Here is a 26,936-nt window from a genome sequence, read left to right as displayed (position 1 = left end):
CACTCGACTCATAATCTGAGGGTCACAGGTTTGAATCCCTGTTGCACCAGACATGCTCGCCCTTTCAGCCATGGGAGCATTATAAAGTGATGGTCAATCCTACTATTTCTTGGTAAAAGAGTAGCCCAACAGTTGGCAATGGGTGGTGGTGACTAGCTGCCTTCCCTCCAGTCTTACACTGCTTAATTAGGGATGGCTTGCACAAATAGCCCTTGTGTAGCTTTGTGCAAAACTCAAACCAAACATTATAAATCCTCAGACTTACTGCTCAGTCACCAGGAGTCTCATCCTTAAGTATTAAATTATGGACTATAGAATCTGAAAAAAATAGTGTTGTACTTCTACGAACTGCAAAACTTGTAGTTGATACAGATTATATTCGAATTAAAGAAAGCCGATTTAATAACATGACTAAATTTGTTTCGAATTATGATGTACTCTGAGGTTATGTTGTTCTAATACTATCTAATATTAAATATATATGCTTGATTAAAATCGAGTATGCAGTGACCATTGGATAAAAAATTCAAAAGTTGGTAAGGTCACTTGTTTCTACAGATGAATTTGGTGAAATAACTAACATTATGTAACTGTTGTATACTAGCAAAAGTATCCAGCTGTGTATTTTGAACTCATTTTATCATAAAAGTATAATATATATATATATATATTTATGTTGCTAAGCAATGTGACATAAAAGCCATTGTTGGAATTTATTGTTACTAAAATGCACAAGATTTTCTATATGTAAGTTATTATAACAAAAACCACTTCTTTTCTATATCGTTTTTTATAGCTTGCTTCATTAAACAGATGCGCATATGCGCACATATGTGGATAAGTAACACCCAGTTGCACACCCTCAGGGTCCACTTAGTATGAGCATTCAAAAAACTTTTAGGTTTCTAGGTAGTTTTTCTTGGAACTATGGCAGTTACACAGAAATATATATGCACATCTGTCTGTCTATAATTTCTATATTTGCAGTAATAAGGAATCATTTATTTTTTATGTGGTTTTTCGCATAAAATGATGTGCATAAAGGTAATAATATACACGTGTAGAACCTCAAGGCCCGTATGTGTGCAAAATTTCACGTTTCTGGGTTCTATCCTGTAGGACATCTGGCGGTCACACACACACAGACTAACATATACGACCTTTTATAATAATAGATGCCACTATACCCCAAGCTATCATCTAACCTAAATAAAAGCCAATGTGTATAACGTGTCACGTTACACTTGTGAAAAAATGTGAGACAACAAGACTACAACCAAGTGAAAAAAAAATTAACGTGAAAGTAAAAATATATTAAACTCGCATAATAAGAAAACTTTTGATCAAAGAGACTCTTAATCACAATACAACAAATATAAAAGCAGATTGGCGAGGGCTAATGTCATGCTTCATTTCTCTCTTGGCACAATGTGAGATAATCTATCCTAGAACCAGTACTAAGTTCATAAAATTTAACATGAAAATAAAAATATCGATTGGATGTTTAACTTAAAAATAAAAAGTCATAATGAAAAACAAACTTCTTTAATTAACGGAAATTTTAAAGTAGAAAATTAAGTATTTGTTTCAGTTTTATAGTTTATACATTTAATTTTATACTTTCAGCACACTCTTAAGAACAATATTAGCTACACTTTTATTGATAAGCAACATGATGTAAAAGCCATTGTTGGAACTTATTTTTCCAAAATGCCCGGAATTTTCTGCATATTAGAAGTTGTTATATAAGAAAACGCATATTTTCTATTGGGTTTCTCGCTAGCTTGCCCGAATGAATGAGCGATAATACCCAGGTGCACTTCCTCAAGGCTCATTTAATGTGAGTGCCAAATTTCAGTTTTGAAATAAAGTTCCCTTACAGCTAGAGGCCCGACATGGCCAAGCGTGTTAAGGCGTGCGACTCGTAATCTGCGAGTCGCGGGTTCGCATCCCGGTCGCGCCAAACATGCTCGCCCTTTCAGCCTTGGGGGCGTTATAATGTGACGGTAAATCCCACTATTCGTTGGTAAAAAAGTAGCCCAAAAGTTGGCGGTGGGTGGTGATGACTAGCTGCCTTCCCTCTAGTCTTACACTGCTAAATTATGGACGGCTAGCACAGATAGCTCTTGAGTAGCTTTGTGCGAAATTCCAAAACAAACAAACTCTTACAGCTATGGTGGTCACACACAGGGAGACCCACAAACAAACATACACACCAAATAGTGCTCGTGTAACTTTGTGCGAAATTCCAAAACAAACAAACTCTTACAGCTATGGTGGTCACACACAGGGAGACCCACAAACAAACATACACACCAAATAGTGCTCGTGTAACTTTGCGCGAAATTCAAAACAAACCAAACTCCACCAGCTAATATTGATATAGAAGAAATGTCTGAGATTCAATAGTATTTCCTATGAAAAACCAAACAAAGCTTAACCAGACAATTACTTCTTCAAGACCAAGATGTATTGTGAAATTATTGTAAACACACTACAGGTTTGCTAACTTGAATAGTTTTAAGTGTTTTGTTTGAAGAAGATTCGTTTGTTTTGTTTTTGAATTTCGCTCAAAACTACACGAGGGCTATCTGCGATAGCTGTCCCTAATTTTGCAGTGTAAGACTAGAGGGAAAGTAGCTAGTCATCACTCCCCACCGCCAACTTTTGGGCTACTGTTTTACCAACAAATAGTGAGATTGACCGTCACCGGGTGAATATCTAGACTTATCACTGTCCTACCAGGTAACCATTGGTAAAGTGACACAAAGTTTTATTAAACATTTTGAATTAGCAGCAGTGATGATACAGACGTTTCATACCAAGGGTTTGAGAACCATCTGAGGGTCTCAGCAGGGTCCAGGGAACATAGTGTGAATATTTAACATTTAGTGAACTTAAAAAACTACATATTTCTAAACTTTTCTCTTAATTCGAATGAGAAGATGAAAATATTTTTTATGATGCGATACTAATTTATTCTTCATATTGCTGTCAATAACACAGGCCAACAAATTTAAACTTCTTAAAAGTTGTTTTGGTTTTAATAAAGAATTTTTCATAAACAGCCATGAAGATTTCGAAAATAATATTCATATATTCCTATAACGTAAGAATGTTTTGCAAACAACGAAGAAACAGAAATTCTTAGTTAGATCAAACTATTATTTCGTTTGCTTTAATGAACTGGCCCTTCAAGTTCAAGTTGTTGAGAGCGTTCAACACGCAATTTGACGGTCACAAGCTCGAAGCTCCATCTCACAAAACATGCTTGCCTTTTCAGTCGTGGGGGCGCGTTATAATGTTATAGTTAATCCCACTATTCGTTGGTAAAAGAGTAGCCTAAGAGTTAGCGGTGAGTAGTGACGACTAGCTGCCTTTCCTCAAGTCTTACATTGCTAAATTCGAGATGACTAATGCATATAGGTCATTATGTAGCTATATGCGAAATTCAAATCATATTATAATAAACATTTTTTATTATTATGTGTTAACAAAAATACAAACACAGAAGAAAATAGAATATGTCAAATGACTATGCATCCTCATTCATCTTGATTTATTTTTTTTAGTCTGCCACTTTTAGTTTCGAAACTACAAGTACTGTGTTACTTCGTTTTGTGAAAAATCTGTAGGTGAGGGAGGAAAATGGATATCATTTTCGGATGCGGTGTACAGAAATTGCAATAAAACACGTAAAAATTTCAAAACAGTAAAATCATGGAAGGCCTTTATAACCAGTTCTATGAACAATACTAACATGGGTAATCTGAAATTATGAAATACTAGCATAAAGCTCGTCGTTGTGCATATGCACCCTTATGCAAATTAATTGAAACAAACGGAAAATTACGATTTTTTCAATTTTTTGCGTTTTATTTCTGAGAATCCAAAAATTACTCACAAATTAATACATTATATGATCGCCTTTATTTTTCATAAGATCATTAATCCGTTTTGGCATCGAGTCCACGAGTTGACTGCAATCTTTACTAATTTTTGGATCGCGGTACCACACCTCAATTATGGCCTCAATTAGCTTATCTTTCGTAGTACAGTCTTTTCCCCGAAGTCTTTCTTTACAAATCGCCCAAAGATTTTCAATAGCATTTAAATCCGGATAGTTTCCAGGCCAGTCCATCACCTTTATTCGCGTTGTAGTCATAAAATTCTTCACAAGTTTCGATGTGTGGCACGGAGCCAGATCTTGCTGAAAAATGCCAGATCCATCTGGAAATCTTTTTTTCAATTTTGGAACGACTCTGCAAAACTTCGATGTACTGTGGTCCTCGCATCATACCTTCTACGATATGTAAGCCTCCGATGCCATAGTAGCTGAAAAAGCCCCAAAACATCTTCAAGGGATGTTTTACGAACTGATTGATGTGAGATTCTTTAAGTTTCTCACCTGGAGATCTACGAACATGCAGACTTTTTGACCCTGTACAAAGAAATGAGTCTCGTCACTGAATGACACCTTCCTCCATTGTTCTTGCGTCCAGTTCTTGCATTTCAGACCCCATTGATACCATTTTCTTTTCATTGAGTTCATAAATTGTTTTTTGACTGGTCTCCTTGCCCTTCTAACACAATTCCGAATGACGTAATATTCCTCAAAATTTCGTCATATATCCCAAAAATTGATCGACCGTACTGCAAAACACAGCTAATGACGCCGTCTGTGTGAAAAAATGACTATTAAAGGAAATCAGCGGGTCCAGCGAGCCTGCACCGGCCGCCATGCTGAAAATATTGTAAAATGACCACTTGTTTCAATTAATTTGCACAAGAGTGTAGTCAACAATAATAATACTGTAAATCAGGAACGATGTTTAAGGAATATTCATCTAGGTTTTTAAATCGCTTCGCAATTTCTTTTTCTCAAGCGACTTGCACAAGTGATGTGTAATTTATCATTTTTATTCTAATCACTGTCCAATCATTTTACAAAATATTTATCTCTTTTCATACCTTTTCACACTCTTGCTCCAGCGTGGCTACCAACAAGTCAAGATACCAATATGAAAATTAAGGTTATGGCAGGCGCAAGACGAAATGAAAAGAAGGATAATAATATAAATATTTCGACACGTTGTTGGCTTGTTTTTTTAATTTCGCGCAAACCTACACGAGTGCTATCTGCGCTAGCCGTCTCTAATTTAGCAGTGTAAGACTAGAAGAAAGGCACCTAGTCACCACCACCCACCAATAACGCTTAGACTACTCTTTTGCCAACGAACAGTGAGATTGACCGTCACTATATAAAGCTCCCACGGCTGAAAGGGCAAATATGTTTGGTGCGATAGGGATTAGAACCAGCGACCCTCAGAGTACAAATCAAGTGGATTAACCTCTTGACCATGCTGGGCCATGTCGACATATAGTCAAAATAACCAAACTAAATGATTTGCAGTAGTTTTATAACCCTTTGACGAATCGGGAGATAAGCATTATTAGCGAGGGTGAGTGTAAATAGTAACTGCAACCTCTGAATCCGCCAGTGAGTCTTATATTACAAGCAGATTAGAAATTTACCTCAAAGAAATGTTTTTACATGGGAACGTGTGTAGAGTTACTCGGAATTAAAGTGAATAAAAGTTGGTTGTCTTGATCCTTTCAAAACAAAACCACAAGTATAATGGCTCAAACTTATCAAAAAGTCTGAATAACATTATAGATGTTTTGTTGTCATTAGTTTTAATATATTAGAAAGAATATATTACATTATCAAACATTATCTAAGATCAAACATATTTTAGAACTGCAGATTGTGCCAAGTTATTCCGCTTACTAAAGTATGAACTTATCTGAATAAAAGTTTTTCCATCCATTCTGAGCAAAGATACTTTCGCAAACTCAGTATGGTGTAAAATGTTTTGCATATAGCTACAAAACAGTTAGTAAACACTAACATCCGTTGATTTTTATTACTGCCAACAACAAATATTGGTTGTAGTAGTATTTTCAAAGCACTTTTGCTACTACTGTATGGTAGAAAATATATTATTAAAGTATACCATACATCAGTGAAGTGACTTATGACCTTTACAGAAGCAAAAGGCATTGAATACTAATATTACAATAGTACAATAGACCATGCATTTATACTAAAACTACTTAAAACAGACTAAATGAAAGCAATATTTAAAATTCTCTACATTAATAAAAGCGGATAGAAAACATGATACAAACGCGTATCACAACATAAACAAAGCCATAAAGATGCTTTTTTTCCACAACTTTGCACAAATAGAAAGTGATGGTATAAAAGTGGAACTTCCTGTTGAGATCACATAAATATAGTAATATGTTACAGACAAGGTTCAAGAATTCATAACTCACCTGCTCAGACAATGCCCTGCAATAAAATTTACGACAGAAAAAGAAATATATAACAAAATACCATTTCCTGTGTGTTTGTTGATAAGAACAAAGCTGCACATTGGAGTATCTGCCCACCGCTGAGTCATAGTAGGTGGAAGAAGATCTCAAACTAATTTTCAGTTTTCTATAATAAAATATAAATTATTTCATTTTATGATTTGCATTTAATTCTTTCACCAGTTTATTTTATAAACTTTTAACTGTTTGCTTTGATTTTCGCACAAAACTACACGAGAGCTATCTGCGCTAGCTGTCTCTAATTTAGCATTGTGAACCTAGAGGGGAAGCTAACTAGTCTTCACCACCCTTCGCCAACTCTTGGGCTATTCTTTTACCAATGAATAGTGGGATTGACCGTACGCTATTATGCTCCCACGGTTGAAAGAGTGAGCATGTTTGGTATGACGGGAATTCAAACCCGCGACCCTCAGGTTACTAGTCGTGTGCCTTAACCGCCTGGATATGCTGAGTCGAAATATTTAATAATAGCGACGGATTTCGCTGGATAATGAGCTTATATTTCAAATTATCTTTCTTTATTTTCCTCTGTTTTGTTTCAAAAATAATCGTCTTTCTTTCTATCTGCAATAAATCACAACACTTGTCCTTCTGATACTAGAAGCCCGGCATGACCTGGTGGTTGGGGTGCTCGATTCGCAATCTGAGGGTGACAGCCAATCCCACTATTCGCTGGTAAAAGAGTAGCTCAAGAGCTGGTGGTGAGCAGTGATGACTAGATAATTTCTTTTTAGTCTTAGACTACTATATTAGCTCTCGTGTGCCTTTGAGAGAGTATGCGTGTGTTTTAGCAGAGCAAAGCCATATCGGGCTATCTGCTTAGTTCACCGAAAGGGACTTTGAGAGAAATTAAAAACAAACCAAACTAAAAGTAGGCCTATGAAGTCGTCAATTCGAAACCTTGAAGTACTATAGCCACAAAGTTGAAAAATATAGCTACATTTCCGGCTATGTATCTTAGGTTCCGTGATCCAAGCCCTGTTATTAGCGGAAAAAAAAATTGGGGCCTGCACTTGGAGCTGTGGATATGTTATAGGAGTGATGGTCAAATTTCTCTATTCTATTAGAGTAGTTCACAAGTTGTTGGTAGGTGGTGTTGACTAGCTACCTTCCATCTATTATAGTTTATTACTTCCAATTTGGAACAACTAACGCAAAAAGCTCTCGAATAGCTTTGTACGAAATTATGCAAACCACGCACTGGAAATTAATGTGAAGCTCTATTTATCAATAGTTTTCTATAAGTCTCTAAGTTGTATGGGTTTGGGGAGATTCCACCTTTTATAAATAGCCCTGGACAAAGAAAAATTGAAGTAATAAGACTGTTTCACATTCCTTCTTTTTTCACGGTGAGACAGCGTATATAACTTATAACTCTAAAATCCCGGTTTCTATTCTCCGCAGAAGTTCGCCTAATGCAATTTTGCTCAAAAACAATGGAAACAAACCAAGGCTCCGTGTAGAAAAGAATACAAAAAGAAACATAAATATATTGTTTACTGTCTATAAGATTTTGAATCCGTTTTACTTTATCACGTAGTAATTTATATTAGTTTAGGTATGCGAATAGTGTTATGACGTTTCATCGAATTACATTAGAAATTAGAAAAGATATCTTAAAATCATGATGTTTTAGAGGGCGCTAAGATTTGTTTTATGAATGGATAATCGGCGAGTTTATAAGAGTTTTCTTGGTTAATAATTATGTTGTAACGCATTTCGTAAACTTTTTAGTTTAGTAAGAATTTAGATTGTTTTTGACTATGTATTAGGTGTAATAATCACCCATAAAGGATTGCGATTTGCCTGACATTTCTGTAATTTAAGGTAGGATTATTAGTTTTGTCTTATTTGAAGTGAACTAAGTTGCGTAACTGAAAGCGATTTTTGCTTACAATATACATTACTGAAGAATCGTTGCATTAACTTATTTAGTTACTGGTACTAACAGCTTTCTGCCTAAGTTTTCAATTTTATCTTTGGTGTAGAATGATCTTACAAGTTACATAGGTAATTCTTTAAGGAATTCTTTAGCTACATTAGTATAGTTACATAATTGAAAGTTGAAATTGGCAACGTTCTTATTATGAGCTTATAATAGATTAACATTAGTAAACACTATATTATTAGTAATAGTAATAAGAATTTATAGAATTTATATCACATCTCTATGTTTCACAAGTTTAAGAATTATAAATTATAAGTTCAATTTTATCTCAAATGGATCCTTAAACGTTAAGTTGTAATGTCAGAATGAAACAAATTATGAGGAAGTTCTCAAAAACAAAATATAGTTCAGTTATTGGTTTTAATTTTATTGCTTAGTTAAAGTTGCTTGAAATTTGTATTTAAAAGAAATCATAAAATAAGTTACAGAAAGTACAAGTACGAGGTGGCATCACTAAAATCAAGTGTCACTGATATCTATGAGATTAACCAAGGTTTTATGAAAATATTGTACTGGTTCAATTATAAGGTGATGTTTTTGATTAATAATTAGGTTCTAAAATTCATAGTCACCTTGTAATCGTAGCTGACCATAGTCCTTTTTTCCCTACTCTAGCCTGTTGCATTCCTGAATGGCCAGATAGCATCTGTCTTTGCATACAAGCTGAATGTTTGCTCAAGGTAATTGCTAATTTATGCAACTAATCCATCTGCAGGAATAGTATTGATTTTGTAGACTTTAAAAAAGGACGTTAAGAAACTTTTTTTTTCTTTCCCATGGTGTTTGAAAATGGGGGGGGTCATCTCATGTTTGAGATCACCTTATAATTGGGCCAGTATGGTAATACTGACAACTTACAAGTAATAAACAGTTGTTTCTTCTGAAAATTTACAGCTATCTGTGTGGAAATGTTTGGTAACAATGTCTATTTATTGAATATTTTTTCTACAATGTTTTTCAGAAGTTAGTAATTAATATACATAACTATTATTACCTTTAGTATTAGTTCAATTGAAAATACAGATTATTATGTTTGAATAAATATTTGTTTTATTCTGAATAAACACTGCTGTTGACCCTGGATTAAAATTGCATCATTACTTTATAGATATTAAAATTTCTCTTAAAAATCTAAATCATTCATATTTTAAAACAAGTTTGCTCTCATTAATACACTTTGAAGCTAATGTGAAAATGACAGTGGAAAAATAACTGTACCTTGAGGAGTGTAGGTCATTTTAATAATTCCATCTGAGAATTAAGTGTTACTATCAACTCCAGGCCCAATATTTAAATATTAGGAGTAGTAGCAGTAATATTGCCAATTTCTGTAACTTAAAAATCAAGTAAAATATTAATGTTGTATCTAATTTGTAATGAAGCACTCTTCTTCTAATTGTAATTAAAGTACTTATTTTCAAATGAGTGCAGTTACGAAGTGGGAGTATGATAATTTTTGTTATGTAGTGTTATAAAGCTTATAATAGCTGTAACCTTTGATGAAACCATTTGTGATACTACTTCAGTATCATATTTTTATCATTATTATAATAATAGCTATTAACTGCTGTAGTGTATATTTATCACCTTAAAAAAGATTGTTTAATGTGTTTCTATTCACATAACCATTAGAAAAGAAAGGCTGTCTGTGTTTTTAGTAAAACTTTGCACAATGTTTAGAGAAGGTAAGTTATAATTAATTGGTGGATTTATATGTTCATTTTTTTTTTTTTGTGATTCACAAATTGTTAGAGACTCTTCAGTCCAAAAAGTTATGAATCCTCATGCAATTTGATGCATAAATAGTTAGTTTGCTTCTTTAAAACATATTTTTCTATCAGGACTGTAGGTTTATGAACTGAAGCCATTAAAGCAACTAATTGTAGAGCTGATGACAGGCAGAGCCTGTTATTGAAACAATACTATCAGGTTGTTTGAAAAATAATGGCAAATTTAAAATTTTAACTGTAACAGAAATAAAAAAATTCAAAAGCAACTTTATTAATCAAAATAGGAACCTAGTGAATCTATACACTTTTGCCAATAAGAAACAAGAGTATTTATGCCATTACAATAAAACTTTGAAGTCCTAGAACTAAAAAATTCTTTAAAGCCATTCTCTGCTGTTGCTCTGTTGTTGAATCTTTTGTTCTGTAAAAAGTTGTCGAAATGATTGAAAAAATGATATTTGGTAGGCAACAGACCTTTGGAGTAAGTAGGATGAGACAATGTTTCATTGCTCATTTCTTTAAGCTTCTGCAGCATCATTTGAGCAACTTGTGGCTGAACATTATCATGAAGCAAGATTTGTCCTCTTTGATTGACTAATGCTGGCATTTTATCATACAACATTCTACAAATTTCTCGCAATTCTTGAGAGTAAACCACTGCAGTGATACTCTGGTCCTGGTTGAGTAAGCTGAAATGGAAAGGACAAGCCACAGACCACCATACAGTGACGATAAACTTTTGTTGGTGCAACTTTAGCTTTGGAAAGTGTTTTGGAGCCTTGTCATGGTTGAACCATTGTGTTGTTGTAAGGGATCCACTTTTCATTGCAAGTGACAATTCACCAAATATATGTAGGTCATTTTTGTTGAGCAAAATCAGCATCCAGCACAGTCCAAAATGGCAAATTTTCTGATTTTCACTGAGTTTGTGTGTAATTCATTTGTCAAGCTTTTTCACTTTTCCAGAGTGCTTGAGGTGGTCCAGAATTGTGGAAATGCCAACACCCAATCCTTGTGTCATTTCTTGAACAGTTTGGTGTGTGTTTTTTTTCACTAATGCTCTTATTTTCAACAGCAGAGGGATGACCTCTCCCCTCCTTATCTTCAAGACTTACATTTCCATTTTGGAACATTTGGAGCCAATATTGTTCTGTACGATCAGAGGTAGTTCCATCACCCTACAATTGGTTGATATTATGAGCAGTTTGTGATATATTATGACAAAGTTTTAATTCATGCAAAAAACTATATGGAACTTTTTTCCATCATTAATTGTAAGGGTCTGAAATTATATATGTAAAAATGGCTGGTATAGGTAGAGAAAGCACTATGTAGAGGAGCTACCAATGTTTTGACCTTTGGTCATGGCCAGGTTCACAAAGAAAAAGGGTTACTGACCGATAACTGACCACATGTTTGAAGGAGGTTGTGTAATTGAGTGTAGGAATGTAGAGGACGTGCTTAGATGTTGGATATATTAATTAATATAGGTATAAAGGTGTTCCTTTGTACTGGTTTATTTTGGGCTTAAGTTGTGTAAGTAAGGCTTCTTTAATTTTGTGTTTGTTTATGTTTTTCTTTATTTAGTATTTGGGTGTTTTCTATGGTTATGTTGTGTTTATTTGATTTGCAGTGTTCAAAAATGTGTGAAGGTGACTTTGTGTGTTCTTTGAATATGGTTTCTCCAATATAGAAGTTGTGGTAGTTATTACATTGTATTTTATAAATAATGTTGGTGTTGTGTTTGTCAGTGTAGGTTTTACATAGTACAGAACTAAGTTTTGTGCCTGGTTTTTGGATATATTTGGTATCAACTTGAATGTCATTTTGTTACTAGTTTTTGCCAAATTTTGGTTATTTTTCTGCTGATGTCGGGAATATATGGTATGGAGCAGTATATAGTTTCATGATTTTATAAATTGTGGGATATATTTACTTTTGTTAGTTGATTTTGCTTTTTGTCTAGGTGTGCATACAATGTTTTCTGCAGTTCATGGAGGAAACTTATTAATGTTGATGAAGTATTGTTTTATTTTGTCAAATTCGTCGTTAATTAGACATGATCAGCAAGTAAGACATCGAAGCCAGGTGGAATCTTGAATTAAGTTCACAATCAATATCTCTTGTATAACCAATTTCAAAATTATATGGAACAAGATTTGGAAGATCAACAAGCAGTATACTTCCCTTCTTCTTTTGATATTACTCTCTGATGGCCAAGAAGTTGCTGATGCATGCCAGTATTCTTGGCAAAAGCTTTTCTCATATATCTAGGACTTCTTATTTATCCCCCACCTTCTTGGCAATCAGGTCTCAGGCAGAGCAATCACCTCTTTCCTTTCAGGTCAATAATCTCTATGACTAAAATCGCCCCTTTACACTGGTGGAACTCAAGCTTGCTCTTCATTAATATTCATTATGAGGTGCTGTGTCATCTCTTTCCTGCCTATCTTGGTATATTTCTAGTTGTTTTTAACAGAATTTAGCAGGAGAAAGTATTTTTTGATGCTTCACACTGGGTTTTTTCTCTCCCTTTATTTAATCCTTAGAAGGATTTGAAGATTCCTTCAAGCTATTGTCTAGTTGATTTGATGAGATATCTCTGTAAGGTCTTGGAGAAGAGTGTTAATGCTTGACTTCTTTGATTTTTTGAATCAAACAACCTCCTATCACACATCCAGTGTGGGTTCTGATGACAGAGCTCCACTGTGGACCACCTGGTTTGACTTGAGAAGACTTTCGATACTATGTATAGGTACAGTATTCTCTGAGACTTCACTCATATGGGTTATGTGGCCATTTCCCCACTTTTATGCAGAACTTTTTAATTATCCAGTGATTCCAAGTCCACGTGGGCTCGATGCTTTCCTGTTCTTTTCCACAGGAACTTGGAATCCCTCAGGGCTGTCTCTGGAGCATCACAACTTTCAGTATAAAGACTGATGCTATTACTGCACAACTTCCTCCTGTTGCAAATGGACTCTATGTCAATGACTTCCAAAACTCTTGTCAGTCATTGAGCATGAGTTTTATTGAGTGACAGTTTTAGCCTGCCTTCAATTGCTTGTTGAAGTGGATCATGGCAAATGGTTTTGGCTTTTCATTTTCTTAAACCGTTTGCATGTACATTCCACCAGTGAGGTTTTCATCCTGATCTCAAGATCTGTCAACCAATGTTTATAAATAGAGATATGTGATTGTAGTTGTCTGATATTGTTTCTTTTGAAGTGTCTAATGAGCAGTTTATTTCTCTAACTTTGTTTATTTCTTTCTGTATGTCCTGGTGAGTAGCCTAATGGTATGTTTATTTTCTAAAGTTACATTTCCATATTTTGAACCATGTATTTTCACTTCTATTTGGTTTTTTTTAAAATTGCTTGTTATATCAGAATCTGTAAGTTTGTTTTTCTTGTCTGATTTTTGTTTCTATTTTTGTTAGTAATGTTTTGTGTTGAGCATTTCTATGTTTTGTGTAGTTAATTTATTTCTGGAGAATTTGGTGTGTTTTCATCATGTAGGACTCAAGATAGTTCTAACTCCTTCCAGATGGTCATGTGTCAAAGGCCTTGTTATTGCATTTGTTGACTTGTAGTTAGAATTGTATTGAACTATACTATTTTATGAATTTATATCAATAAGTTTTATATCAAACTGTAGATTATTATTCAAATTTTAGTACTATACACTAGTTCAGTTCTTAGTTTAAAAGTAAATGTTAAAGCAGAAAACATTGATTTTTCTGTATCGTGTGGTATGTTGATTTCAGCACTGATTCATTTTAGATGTCTGTGACATCAAAACAGAAAGTATATAGTTTTGTATGAAGTATGAACTAAAATTACCAATGTTGACAAGCTAGAAAGTAAAATAAGAACCTCCTGTCTTTTCTGCTTGCCAAAATATCTCTCATGCAGTGAATCAAACACAGTGGCCCTGCTCACCTCTTTCCATTTTTCTAAAACAAAGCCAAGACAGGTCATTGTAAAGACTAAAGGTCAGTTTTATTTTATTGTAATCATAACATGAGCACCTTGTCATTGTAACTTCTGTGATGTGAACAAGGCATGGCTGAAAGGCCAATGTAACAAAAATAATATATATAAATGTATGATATTATGAGGTTTAAGCTATATTATCTAAACATTTGTTTTTGTATTCATTCTAGAATGAAAAAATTTTTGATGATGATTATGAATTCAGTAAAATTGACCAAACCCATACAGAGTGAAAATAGTAAATAAAATATGAAGACTTTTGTTAAGAAACATTTGATAACTACCTGGTCATTATTAAGATTTTACATGTGAAAAACTGAGTGTTTTTAATCTTAAAATGGAAATTACTTTGCAAGTTGGATAGGCAACATACAAAAAGAAAAAAAAGGCAGGAAAGAAGCATTAATTAAAAAATCTCAAGACAATAAAAAAATTGATATTTTGAATATGAAAGCATTGTAATGTTATTGATAATCTGCCAAATTTTGTGAACATGTATTTATTAATTTAAAAATTACAGCATGAAAACTACAACAAACACAAAATGGTTACAAGGTAATTCTGATGAATTTGCTGTATATTGGCTCAATTTATAGAGAATATTTCCACTAATTAATATTTAGTTTTTTATAAGTACGTGTTTATTATGGTACTAATCCAGTAACCACTTTTAATTAAACTTACCGGCCAAGCCATGCGCCATTAGATAATGTAATTACACATGTGAAAGCCATCACAGTCTTCGTGGTCGTCCTTTAATTATAGTGCCACTAATCAACCACATATAAATGAGTTATTCATGTTAAGCCGTTAGGTTATTGATTTTTATCTGCTTACCACATACTTGCATTAAAAAAACGTTGATGTAGTGAACCAGTCTAGCATTTTGTAAACAAACAGTGTTTTGCCGGTATATTTGCCAATTACAATTTTTCTTCGCCAAAAAACAAAAATAATTATTGGCGAATATGGTGAGCGACAGCATGAGCCCTGCAAAGCTACAACCTAGTAATGCTGAATTTGGTTTGTTGTAATTCTTTCTTCTCCAGTGGTTTTGGAAAGTTTGTCTATATGCTAATTTCCTCCTTGTAATTTCAGTTGCTTGACATATGACACCATTTATGTACAGTTGGAGTTCATGTGTATATGTAACATATTCCACATGCTGTAGTCATAATGTTTGTTATTTTGTTTTTGCTTTTGTCTGATTGATCTTCAGCCTTCTACTTCTGTGAACAAGTTGTGGAACCTTGTCTGTCCAGTTGAAATTGGGTATACATGTAGTCAAGTCAGGTTTTTTTTTTAAACTTAGGATTGAACCTCTCAGAATGACTTACATTTGTACATGCCCTTTTTTCCTGCTTGTATCAGGTTTATTTCCTTCAGAGCAAAGAGCGTACCTGTTCCAGAAGTTGTGTAATGCTCCTCATGCATGGTTTAGTTTATCTTGGGGCATACCAATTTATTCTGGATGATTTCTTTTGGCTTTATTTCAATCTTGTGAACTTCCACTTTTGCAGTGTGGAATTCTACCTTTGTGTGAGAGGAAGTAAACCCATATTGGAAGCTAATATTTTACTACACTGAAAACTTATTTTTGTTGGTACTTACCTCTTCTCTCATCCCTAGTGCTGTTATTTTATATCCTGTTAATTCTTGAAAATGAGGATTGAGCCAGTATATATGGTGCAAGTAGCCATATGATATGTACATGTTCAGTAGTGGTGTATATAATTGGTGTGACACATAAACTGGTGCACTGAGCATCATGTGTTTTTAGCAGTGCTTAGAAAGCAGAAGGAATATCAAAATAGTCTTGTGTGAGTAAAGACAAGTGTTTATTGGAATTATATTTTCAGTGTAAGAAAATTCTAACTTTTGATCACTTTTTTTGGCATAAAGGTTTACATACTTTTTCAGTAGGGCAGTTCAGGAGATGTGTGATTAATTATATGATGATGCTCATATAATATTACTGTACTTTGAGAAAGTACTACAGATGGTTCCAGTTGCACATCTTAATGGCCAGTACTGTGAACAATAAGGCACATAATGTACAGCCTGAAATGTGAGCCAATAATCCATAATCAACATAAGTCTTGATATGTATTGATATGTTGTATATAAGTGTTAATCATAACTTTTAGGAGTGCACATCATTCCATGTTTAACAGTCTAGTTGTAAACTTGGTTGCTTGGAAATTGTGGATATTCACAAATCCTTGGTGGTTTCAGAATTGTCCTGTGTGTGGGTTTATATGTTTGTGCTTCCAATGTACAGATGCCAAAAATAATTTTTTGAATAACAGAAATTTGTAACATTGCCATTAAATATGTAAGAACAATTCTATTTTAGATAAAACATCATTTTTACTTTTTTTGGTCTCCAAATCAAAACATGCTTTTTTTTTTTTATATACAGTTATTTCTCGAGGGCTCAGCTTAATTAGTCTGAGATGATAATGTCTTATTGTTGGTTTTATAAAGTGTAATATTTTTTGTTCAATCATTAACATTAATGGTAGCACATTAGTTATCTTCAGCTAATAAAAACTGATTTTATTTAATTTAATTTCTTTAACTCTTCACATTTTTTTTTCATATTTTAACTTACTAATGGTATGATGTATATTTAAAAGAAATATTGAAAGAGGTTATGTTTGTCTGATATAGCTTTGCTGCCATGGAATTTCACATTACAGGTTTTAATATGATTTTGTTTTTCATGGAAATCATATTTATGCTCTTTTGGTTTTTAAGCTGTTATCATTAATTTTGTCATGTTATCATGTAAAAGTAAAAGGTTTATATTCACACTTCTAAAATAAAAATTCAGCAATAACACCTTGGTGGTATATTCCTTCCATTACCAGAATTAAAGGTTCTGACATTCTGAAAAGAAAATGTTACTGAATTTTTATTGACAGTATAAATCATTTGTGTTCTTTGTATAGCTTTTTATCATATGCCATGTTGAAAAGCCAGGCTTAATAAACATGGCACGAAGACCATGTCCTACTGTCTTCACAAGTGGACCTCATAATTCTTCTGTTAAGAAAGGAAAGTATTTAAAGTACTGCCACCACAGTTCCCTTGTTGATAAAGGTGATAGTGCTAAAACCCATCTTTCAGGCCTCTCTCAGGATGACACAGATTGGACAGAACTTCCCTCTTTGGCTCTGTTGTTGGTAAGTTTTTCAGTCAGTAAAACTTTTTTAAAGAGCTTTTTTGGTTTGATTATTTTTTGCATACCTTTGGTTTTTAGTTTCATCATTATTAAAGCTCCATTCGACAACTCAAGTTACTTTAAATACCTTTAACACCTCAGAGAATCCATAGTATTTTACAAGAATCATGATTGTTTGAGACTCTTTAAGGTAATCTGTTGTAACCAGATTGTTCTTATGCAAGTTAAATTTGTTTAATAAGTACTTATTTCAGTTCTAAAAGCTGCAAAATAGCAATACCTTGTAATAAAGCTACACACGTTTTTTATGGGCTGTTTTTGAAGAGATTTATCACAAAAGAATATCAGTATTATTATCCATGTAATCTCTCCTTTTTTGTTCAGCTAGTGTTTTTGTATGGTTATGAGTGTTGTTTTATGTTTTCATTCTTTTTTAGTCAATTTTCCTGAAGGAAGATATTATTGTGACAAACTGGAAATTAACTGACACATAAAATGAAAAAATATGGGTTAAAAACAGTTATTTGAAATGTGTCATTTGTGATGTATTGGTGATGAGTTTCAGTGAATGCAATTTCATGTCATGTTTTAGGGTAGTAACAAATACAAAGTATAGTATAGCATACAGTGGTACCTCAGTTCTTGAGTAACTCTCTTCTCAAACAATTCGGTTTTCGAACATATTGTTTGAGAAAAAAATGTCTCAGTTGTCAATCATAAACTCGGTTCCCGAACCAAGCTGTCGTGGCCCGAACCCCGAGCAATTCGGTTTTCGAACATATTGTTTGAGAAAAAAATGTCTCAGTTGTCAAACATAAACTCGGTTCCCGAACCAAGCTGTCGTGGCCCGAACCCCCGAAATAACTCGAACGACCCTTCGACCATTTTCAGCCCACGCCAAGCTTGCCCAAAACATTTTACCTGCACCTGTTGCTCAGTCTACAACCCCGCTAAAATCTGCTGTGAAGGTTCTCATTTTTCTTTGTTGTTGTTTTTCTAAATATTCTGATTAAATAAGCCACCATTGCTTCAAAGAAGGATAATGAAAGCAGCAAACCAAAAAGAAAAGTTGTTAGAGCCACAATAGAGGTGAAAAATATCTCATAGCAACGTATGAGAGTGGTGTTTGCGTGTCTGACCTTGCTACACAGTTTGGTATGGTGAAGTCTACAGTGTACACCATACTGGAAAATAAAGAGGTCATCAAAGGAGCTGATGTTGCAAAAGCAGTGACAGTGCTTACAAAACAAAGATCACAAACAATGGAAGAGGTAGAAAAACTGTTGTTGATTTGGGTAAATGAAAAACAGTTAGCTGGTGATAGCATTTCTGAGACCATCATTTGTGAGAAAGCAAAGCAGTTGCATGTTGACTTCCTGAAAAACACCCTTGGAACGAGTGCTGATACAAGTGATGCCTTTAAGGCTAGTAGGGGGTGGTTTGAAAAATTTAGTAAGAGAAGTGGCATACATAGTGTGGTGAGACATGGGGAGGGTGCTAGTTCTAACAAAGACACTGCTGATAAATTTGTTAGGGAATTTAACGACGATGTAGAAGCTGAGGGTTTTATTCCTCAACAAGTGTTCAACAACGATGAGACAGGCCTCTTTTGGAAGAAAATGCCAAAGTGGACCTACATCACCAAGTAGGAGAAGATACTGCTCGGACACAAGCCAATGAAGGACAGGCTAACTCTATTGTTATGTTGTAATGCAAGTGGGGGCTTAAAACTTAAGCCTTTGCTTGTGTACCATTCTGAGAACCGAGGGTTTTTAAGAAAAATAATGTCCTGAAAAGTAAACTAAATGTCATGTGTAGGGCTAATAGTAAAGCATGGGTAACCAGGCAATTTTTTATGGAGTGAGTCCATGAAGTGTTTGCTTCAAGTGTAAAGAATTACCTCAAGGAAAAACAGTTGCCACTCAAGGCCCTTCTTGTGATGGGCAATGCACCTGCTCACCCACCAGGCTTGGAGGACGGGTTGGTGGAGGAGTACAGGTTTATTACGGTGAAGCTCTTGCTTCCTAACACGACTCCTCTCATTCAGCCCATGGACCAGCAGGTCATATCGAACTTTAAGAAACTCTACACCAAAGCACTGTTTAAAAGGTGCTTTGATGTGACCTCCGACACAGAGTTAACCCTCAGAGAGTTTTGGAAAAACTCACTTTAATATCCTCCATTGCTTGAGGATCATAGACAAAGCCTGGAGGGAAGTGTCTTTGAGGACCATGAACTCAGCCTGAAAGAAATTGTGGCCAGACTCAGTAGCAGAAAGAGACTTTGAAGGCTTTGAGGCTGAGCCTGTTGTCGAGGATATTGTCTCACAAGGCAAGTGTATGGGCTTGAATGTGAGTGGTGATGATGTGGAGGAGTTGGTGGAAGACCACAACACTGAGCTCACCATGGAAGAACTCCAAGACCTTCAGAAGGAGCAGCAACAGAAGGCAACTGAGGAAGTGTCTTCAGATGAAGAGGAGGGAAGGGAGGATGTTCCTAGTTCACTAATCAAGGAAATGTGTGGAAAATGGGGAGAGTTACAAAGTTTTGTGGAAAAATTTCACCCTGACAAAGCTGTAGCAAACTGCAGCATAAACCTTTTTAATGATAATGCCATGTCTTACTTCAGAAACACTTTAAAATGCAGGCAGAAACAAACCTCATTTGACAAGTTTTTAGTGAGAAATGGGTCCAGTGAGTCTCAAGCAGGTTGTAGTGGTGCAAAGAGACAGAAAAGAGAAAGAACCCCAGAAGGAGAGTTACCTGAAGTTTTTATGGAAGGTGACTCCCCTTCCAAACAATAATAACCCTCTACTCTCCACGCTCCTTACCACCTTTCACTTACACCATCAGCTCTCCTCAGAACAGGTAAAGTGCAGTTAAAAACCCGACCCACCTGTTGGGAACCCCTGTTCTAGAACAATAAAAGTGTAATTTATATCTTAAATCATAATTGTTTATGGTGATTACTAGGTCAGTAAAATTGACCAAACTCATTCAGAGATACAACAGAGAAAACGTATGAAGATTTTCTGAAGAAAAACATTTGATAATTCATCTGGATGTTATGAAGATTTTACATGTGAAATATGACAATTTTCTGATGCATGAAAGTATTTTTAATCTTGAATTCAAAATTACATGGTATACAGTCAACATTAAAAAAAGCACTAGCAAATCATTTTAAAAATTTTAAAATTTAATATAGAAATGTAATATTTTGTGTATGAAAGATTTATGATGTTTACTTATTTGCAAAATTTTATGAAGATGCATATACTATATTAAAAGTTACAGCATGAAAACTGTAACAAGCACAAAATGGTTAAGAGGCTGTCACTGGTTGTGAGCCTGTAGTGAAAGTTAAGGAGCTTATGTACAGTTAGCTGTGCTGAAGAGTTTATGAAAGTTATTATGCAGTTTAAATACACGTATTCCTACACTGATTTAAAATGATTATAATGTTATTTCGTATTGTAAAATTTAGCCCTAATTTGAAAAAATACTGATACAAAATTTTGTTCTTTGGTCAGTTAGTATATGCAGATATTTAGAAGTGGTGTAAAGATATAAACAAAATGAATTAATTTACATATTTGTTTTCTTAAAAGAGACTGTAAGAGTATAATCAGAAAAAATTTGCCAATTTAATTTCAAGTAGTAAACCCCCTCGATTGGGATTACGGTATGTGGTGAGAGGACCTCCCAGGGAAGGTTCTGTTCTTTCAGTTTGTCCTATGGGATCTAAACATCCACCCACGTGTTTTCTGTGCGAAGTGATCCATGAATGGGAGGAGAGGATCCTGATTGTAGAGGGGTTCAACCTTAACACACCACCATGGCCTTGAATTCCTGTAGATGGACAGCCTAGTGATGGTCCCCCTAGGGTCAGTTGGCTGGTCCACTTGGGCTAGGGTCAACGAAGTACCAGTGTTGGATGTTCTTAACAGGTACTGTGGACACTGTATGTGATGCTGGTGTTTGGGCATAGCGCTCACGAAACCCTGGTGTTGCTGAAATGTCCTTGTTTGGCATTGTAGTGCATCCCCTCATAGGGCTGTATGGTGGGGTGGGTCAGTGGACACTGAAATATTCTTTTTTCATTATGGATCCTCCAAATGAAAACTCAAATAGCAAAAAAAAAAAAATAGTCCATAGGTAAACGACCACATCTTGAAGATTCTGAGTAGAAATCTTCAACAGCTGTAACACCTGTACCTCATTTTCTTATGCTACATTCTCTTTCACACAAACCTTCTTCAGGGCAGATGTCTCCCTCTTTCATTCAGAAGGGACTAGAGGGACTTGCTGGCTCTCCAGAGTCAATCAAAAAGCTTCACTCTGGTGACATATTGGTGGGAACATCCACATTTCAACACTGAACTCTTGCATTGAAAGGCGATTGGGGATATACCTGTTGAGGTTATGCCTCATGCTACTTTGAATTCATCATGAGGAGTTATTATTGAGAGGGATTTGAATAATATCCCCGAGTCAGAGATTCTCAACTGCAATGAGGCGTTTCTCCACTCGCAAAGATGCAATTTTGATGCCAACCAATGTTCTTATTCTGACATTTACATCACTGTGTCCACCTGCCATTGCCAAGGCAGGTTATCTTAACTGCAAGGTATGGCCATACATTCTAAAACCCTCTCAGATGTTTCCAGTGTAAGCGGTTCAGTCACTCAAAGACATCATACTATGGATCCTTGACGAGTGCTCATTGAGGTGGAAAGGACCATGATGCTTGTGAGTGTGAAGCGGACCCTCATAGCATTATTTGCAATGGCTCTTGTGCATCCTACTTTCCTTCTTGCCCTAAATGGTCAGTCAAATCTGATGATGTATGCTATGAAATGCTGCACCATTTATCTCCTGCTTCTCTTACTATTCTTCTGATTGTCTTTAACTGGATTTGTCAGGAGAATGTTTTTCCTGATGCTTGACACCAGGCTGTTTTCCTCCCTTTCTCTAAGCCAGGAAAGATCCCAAGATTCCTTCAAACTACTGTCCATTTGCTTTAACAAGCTGTCTCTGTAAGACCTTAGAGAGAATGGTTAATGCTTGTCTCATTTGGTTCCTTGAAACAACCTCCTCTCACCCACCAAGTATGGGTTCTGACGACAGTGCTCCACCATAGACCACCTGATTCGACTTGAAACATCAATCAGAGAAGCCTTTCTCAAACAACAACATCTTGTATCAATATTCTTTGACATATAGAAGGCTTATGATACAACATGGAGGTATGGCATTTTGCGAGACCTCTATTTATGTAGGTTACGTGGCCATTTGCCCGTTTTTATTAAAAATGTTTCAATGGAGAGGTGACTCCAAGTTCATGTGGGTTCAACAAGTTCATCCTATTCTACAGGAATGTGGAGTCCCTCAGGGCTGTGTTTTGAGTGTCAGACTTTCTGGTACAAAGATTAATGCCACCACTGAACAATAACATCTTACTGTTGCAAACGGTCTCTATGTTAACGACTTTCATATCTCATGTCACTCATTGAATATGAGGTATATTGAGCAGCAGCAACAGACTGCTATCAATCATTTACTGAAGTGGACCACATCAAATGGCTTTAACTTCTCTCTCTCTCTAAAATCACTTGCATGCACTTTTGCCACCAGTGGGGTATTCACCCTGATCCTGAACTCCGTATCAGTGAAATTGTGCTGCCTGTGGTCCCTGAGACAAAGTTGTTGGGGCTTATCTTTGACTGTAAGCTGACCTTTATATTACACACCAAGCAGCTATGGGTCAAATATACAAGAGCACTGAACATCCTCTGTGTCCTCTCTTCCACCATTTGCATCCTCCATGAGGATCAGAAAGAGGAAGTTGTTCTAACTATAGTACACATTGGTCACAGTTTTTTAACTCGTTGTTTTCTTATATCTGTGACATATGCACCAATGTGTTGTCTGTGTAACACGCGGGTCACAATAAGCCATATTTTACTGTCTTGCTGTTATTACGACTCTCAACGTCAGCACCATTTTAAACATGTTCTGTCCCAAGGTTTATCTGTAAAGTTAGTGTTATTGGGGATGGTGACACTGTCCACCTTAGAAATGTTTTTTAGTTTTTGAAAGACCATTAATCTTTTTAATGCTATTTAAGTTTTTTAATTTATACATTAGACCTTTTTTTAATGTGATTCCCTTTTAAGAATCAAATTACATCTACAGGGTGGCCCGTAAGTCCCTACCCATCCACATGTTATATTATATTATGCTATACTAATGAGTTGAATGCAGCTGTGACCATGGCATTTGGAACAATAACCCCTGCTATGTTGAGGAAAATGTCTTACAGAACATAGCGTCGCATAATATTTTGCAGCAAGAATGAGGGACAGCACACGGATACACTGGATACACAAGATATATGGATTGGTAGGGACTTATGGGCCACCCTGTAGTTTGATTTGAAATTAGAAAATGGCCATAACCTCAAATAACTCAAAACCAGGACTGGAAAGGCTAACTTCAAGTGACTAATGCTGCTAGCTGTTTGAATTACCCGTTAGTCATCCTGGCAAGTTATAATAATTTAAATTTTGCTAGATGTCTTTTAAAACGTGTATTACCTTACTTTGTGAAAATGGCCATAACATTAAATAATTCAAAACCAGGACTGGAAAGGCCAACTTTAGATGACTAATGCTGATTTTTGAACTTACCCATCTGTCATCCTGGCAAGTTATGATAATTACAGTTATGCTACAGAAAGTCCTTTACAACTTGTATTACTGTAGTTTTACTCTTACTGCTGTAGACTAGATGTAAAGATTGGATTTAATGCTATTTTATGTTTTTAATTCAAAAATTAAACTTTGACGTGTTTTACCTTAATTTCCTTTTATGAGTTTTAATACTTTTATTTTAATTTTAACTTTTTACCAGATGTTTGGTGCAGATAGTGTAATTGCTTTGTGCCATAAAACATCAAACAAACCAACCAATCAAATAGTAAAACAGTACATTAAGATTTAAGTGAGTGATATAGGCCAGAAATAGGAATACTTTTGTTTTGTACACTTCAACCACATTGTTTATCAAATAGTATTTAGTCATTCTTGTGTTATCTAAAGAAGCTAAGAATAACTGAGTGATATTTATATGTTGTATGATTAATGAATTTTTTTTTCTTTCTGTTTTCCTTTTCTAGATATTTAAACACCTAACATTATATGAAAGGGCAAGAGCTGCTCAGGTGTGTTGCAGTTGGCACAAAATTTACCAGATGCCTCAGTTGTGGCAGTCCTTTGATTTTGTTATAGCTCACCCACAGTGGTATGTCTTGTTTTTGCTTGATTAATTAGCATTTGTTAATGAAGAACAAACACATAACTACATAAAATGTTCAAAAAAGTACTAAAAGAGTATGAGATGGAGATTAAAGCCATAGTAGAAAAGTATTCTTTTGCATTTTATTTTCAAAGATCATTCTTAAAAATTGTTCTGTAATGCTAGAGTTTGAGTTATTAAACTTATAAAAATAAAATCACTTAAGATTTCTTCCTTTGTTAGACCTGTGAAAAAATTATCATTGCTTGTTAAAAAATGACTCTTGTGTGAATGATATCTCAAAGAAAAAGTTTTTAAAAACCTTAGGAGAAAGAAAGGTAACATTTTAGGCAAAGCAGATTTCAGGGTATTTTTCCCATCTTTCAAGTTTTATTTTTATTTGTCCTTCCCACATTTTAAGTGATTTTGCATTATTAAACTCCTTCAGCTATATTTATAAAGAATTAGCTCTTAAATAGTATCAACTTGTGATTTATAAGCAGTTAAATATTTCTGTTAGAGTTAGTCAGCCTGATTTTGGTTTTCTGTTAAAATGTATGTGGTTCATGATTTAACATTTACTTGTCATATGTATCCTGTATGATGAAATGTTTATGACTTGTTATATAGTTTGAGACCACATTGTGTCTATGGATAATGGAGTTTAATGTATGATTTTATAGTTTGAACTTTCACTTAACACGTGTAATAAGTCACAATAATACATCTATCACAGTTATTTGTTGGGTGTAACACACCAAAAATAATTTCTGCATGTCTTTGTGTTCAAAAAACTTTTTTCTTTATAATTTCAATGTTTTTTTTATAAAATGAAGGAAATTTAATTACTCCTATTTGTGGTATGATAAAAGAATTGCATTATATTATGTGAAATACTGAAGTGTTGAAAGAAGCTGTATATTTCTGTTAAGAAATGCTGAAATTCAAGATTACATTAAGAAAACTGTTAATTTGATTAAAGTAAAACTATACCTGATCATTTTCAAGTAATGATAACAATTTAACCTCATTTATTTATATTTTTTAATTTATAAATTTATTACTCTAATCATTTGTATGTTTAATGAAGTTTTATTTCTTGTCATCAGGTCTTCTCTCCAGCCCACACCTCCAGCCTTAATTCACTATATTCTCAAACACCATGCCCAGCACCTTAGGTTTGTCACATTCAAAGTAGACAGTTGTAGGGAGTCTGCTGAAACTGCTTGCCAAATTCTATCCCAGCTTGTACATTGCTCCTTAAAAACTCTTCAGTTGATGTCATCTGCCAAACCGTCCTTCCTTCAGCTGGATCCCAGTCAGTTTGTTTCTGCCTTGACATTGGTCATTGACAAGTGCCATTCCCTATCTTCCCTAGCTATTGAAGAGACTCCTGTTGATGATCCATCATTACAGCTCTTGGCCACTAACAGCAGTAATTCTCTGGAATTCCTTGAGATGAAGAGTTGTCCCAGAGTCTCTGCTAGAGGTACATTTTGAGAAAATGCAATTATATATTTGGCTTTATTAATAGGTATTTGACTTAATGCATATTAGGAGAATGATTAATAATATTTCATATATTATTATCTTTATCTTTGCTTATAACAAAATCCTTTGTTATTTACTGTTAGTTATAATTATTATTGTAATGATCAAAGTTTTTCTTGGCTCAACTTTATGGCCTTTGTTAACTTTAGTTAAAAACAACAACAAAACACCATTATGTTCTGTTAACTTCTTAACATTTCATTTAGTTTCTGCTTGAATTATTTGGCTACTCCTGTATGTACAAGGTTTAATGCATTTTAATACTTTTATATAAATTATATCAAATAATGGCAAGTAATATATTCATAAAACTGCTTTTTTATTTGGAGATTGAATGAGCTTACACACAAATTTTAATTAAATCAAGCATTTTAGAAGATAGAAAAAAAAATTTTTTTTTTTATTATGTATAGGTGTCACAGATCAAAATATGCTACTTCCATAAAATTCTGGGGTCAATATATTCAATAAAAATATTTTGTTAGGCATAAGTTATGATACTATGTAGCCAAATCATTAAGGTTTTTTTTTCTATTATTTTAAAAGTAGGGTATTTAATTTGTTCCTTTTATTTATTACAGGTATCAATACTCTAATCAAGACTATTTCAAAGTGTGTTGTATGGTTAGTCACTTACATATTTTAGCTCATCTGCCAGGCGAGTTTGATTTAATATATCAGTTTCTACTATAATTTTTATGATGGCAGAACTCAGTTACTAGAATCACTTTAACTGAAACCTTTAAGAGGCTCTGTTTGCCTTAAAAAAGGTTATTTTAAAATACTGTTAATGTAATTTTTAATGATTTTGAACTAATAAAAAA

The 26,936-nt window shown here is 34.5% G+C and overlaps 1 protein-coding gene and 1 pseudogene across 2 annotated transcripts in view; one reads left to right on the top strand and one right to left on the bottom strand.

Moving 5' to 3' along the window:
- The first annotated feature begins 8,040 nt into the window (after nucleotides 1-8,040).
- Nucleotides 8,041-26,936, top strand: part of LOC143255744 (F-box/LRR-repeat protein 3-like) — a 38,256-nt gene continuing 19,360 nt past the window's right edge. Inside the window, exons 1-5 of one of the 2 annotated variants that reach the window (XM_076511920.1) lie at nucleotides 8,041-8,229; nucleotides 8,966-9,030; nucleotides 17,030-17,263; nucleotides 24,443-24,567; nucleotides 25,671-26,050. In XM_076511920.1, the coding sequence (XP_076368035.1) occupies nucleotides 17,072-17,263; nucleotides 24,443-24,567; nucleotides 25,671-26,050 (697 nt within the window). In that variant the 5' untranslated portion in view covers nucleotides 8,041-8,229; nucleotides 8,966-9,030; nucleotides 17,030-17,071. The remainder of the gene's footprint in view (nucleotides 8,230-8,965; nucleotides 9,031-17,029; nucleotides 17,264-24,442; nucleotides 24,568-25,670; nucleotides 26,051-26,936) is intronic. The other variant, XM_076511911.1, reaches the window with a different exon arrangement.
- On the bottom strand, nucleotides 10,352-10,963 carry LOC143232735 (histone-lysine N-methyltransferase SETMAR pseudogene; annotated as a pseudogene).

The sequence above is a fragment of the Tachypleus tridentatus genome, chromosome 1, assembly GCF_004210375.1.
Source record: "Tachypleus tridentatus isolate NWPU-2018 chromosome 1, ASM421037v1, whole genome shotgun sequence".
NCBI classification, from domain to species: domain Eukaryota; kingdom Metazoa; phylum Arthropoda; class Merostomata; order Xiphosura; family Limulidae; genus Tachypleus; species Tachypleus tridentatus.
Note: the sequence above shows the minus strand (reverse complement) of the source record. Positions and strands in the feature narration are given on the sequence as shown.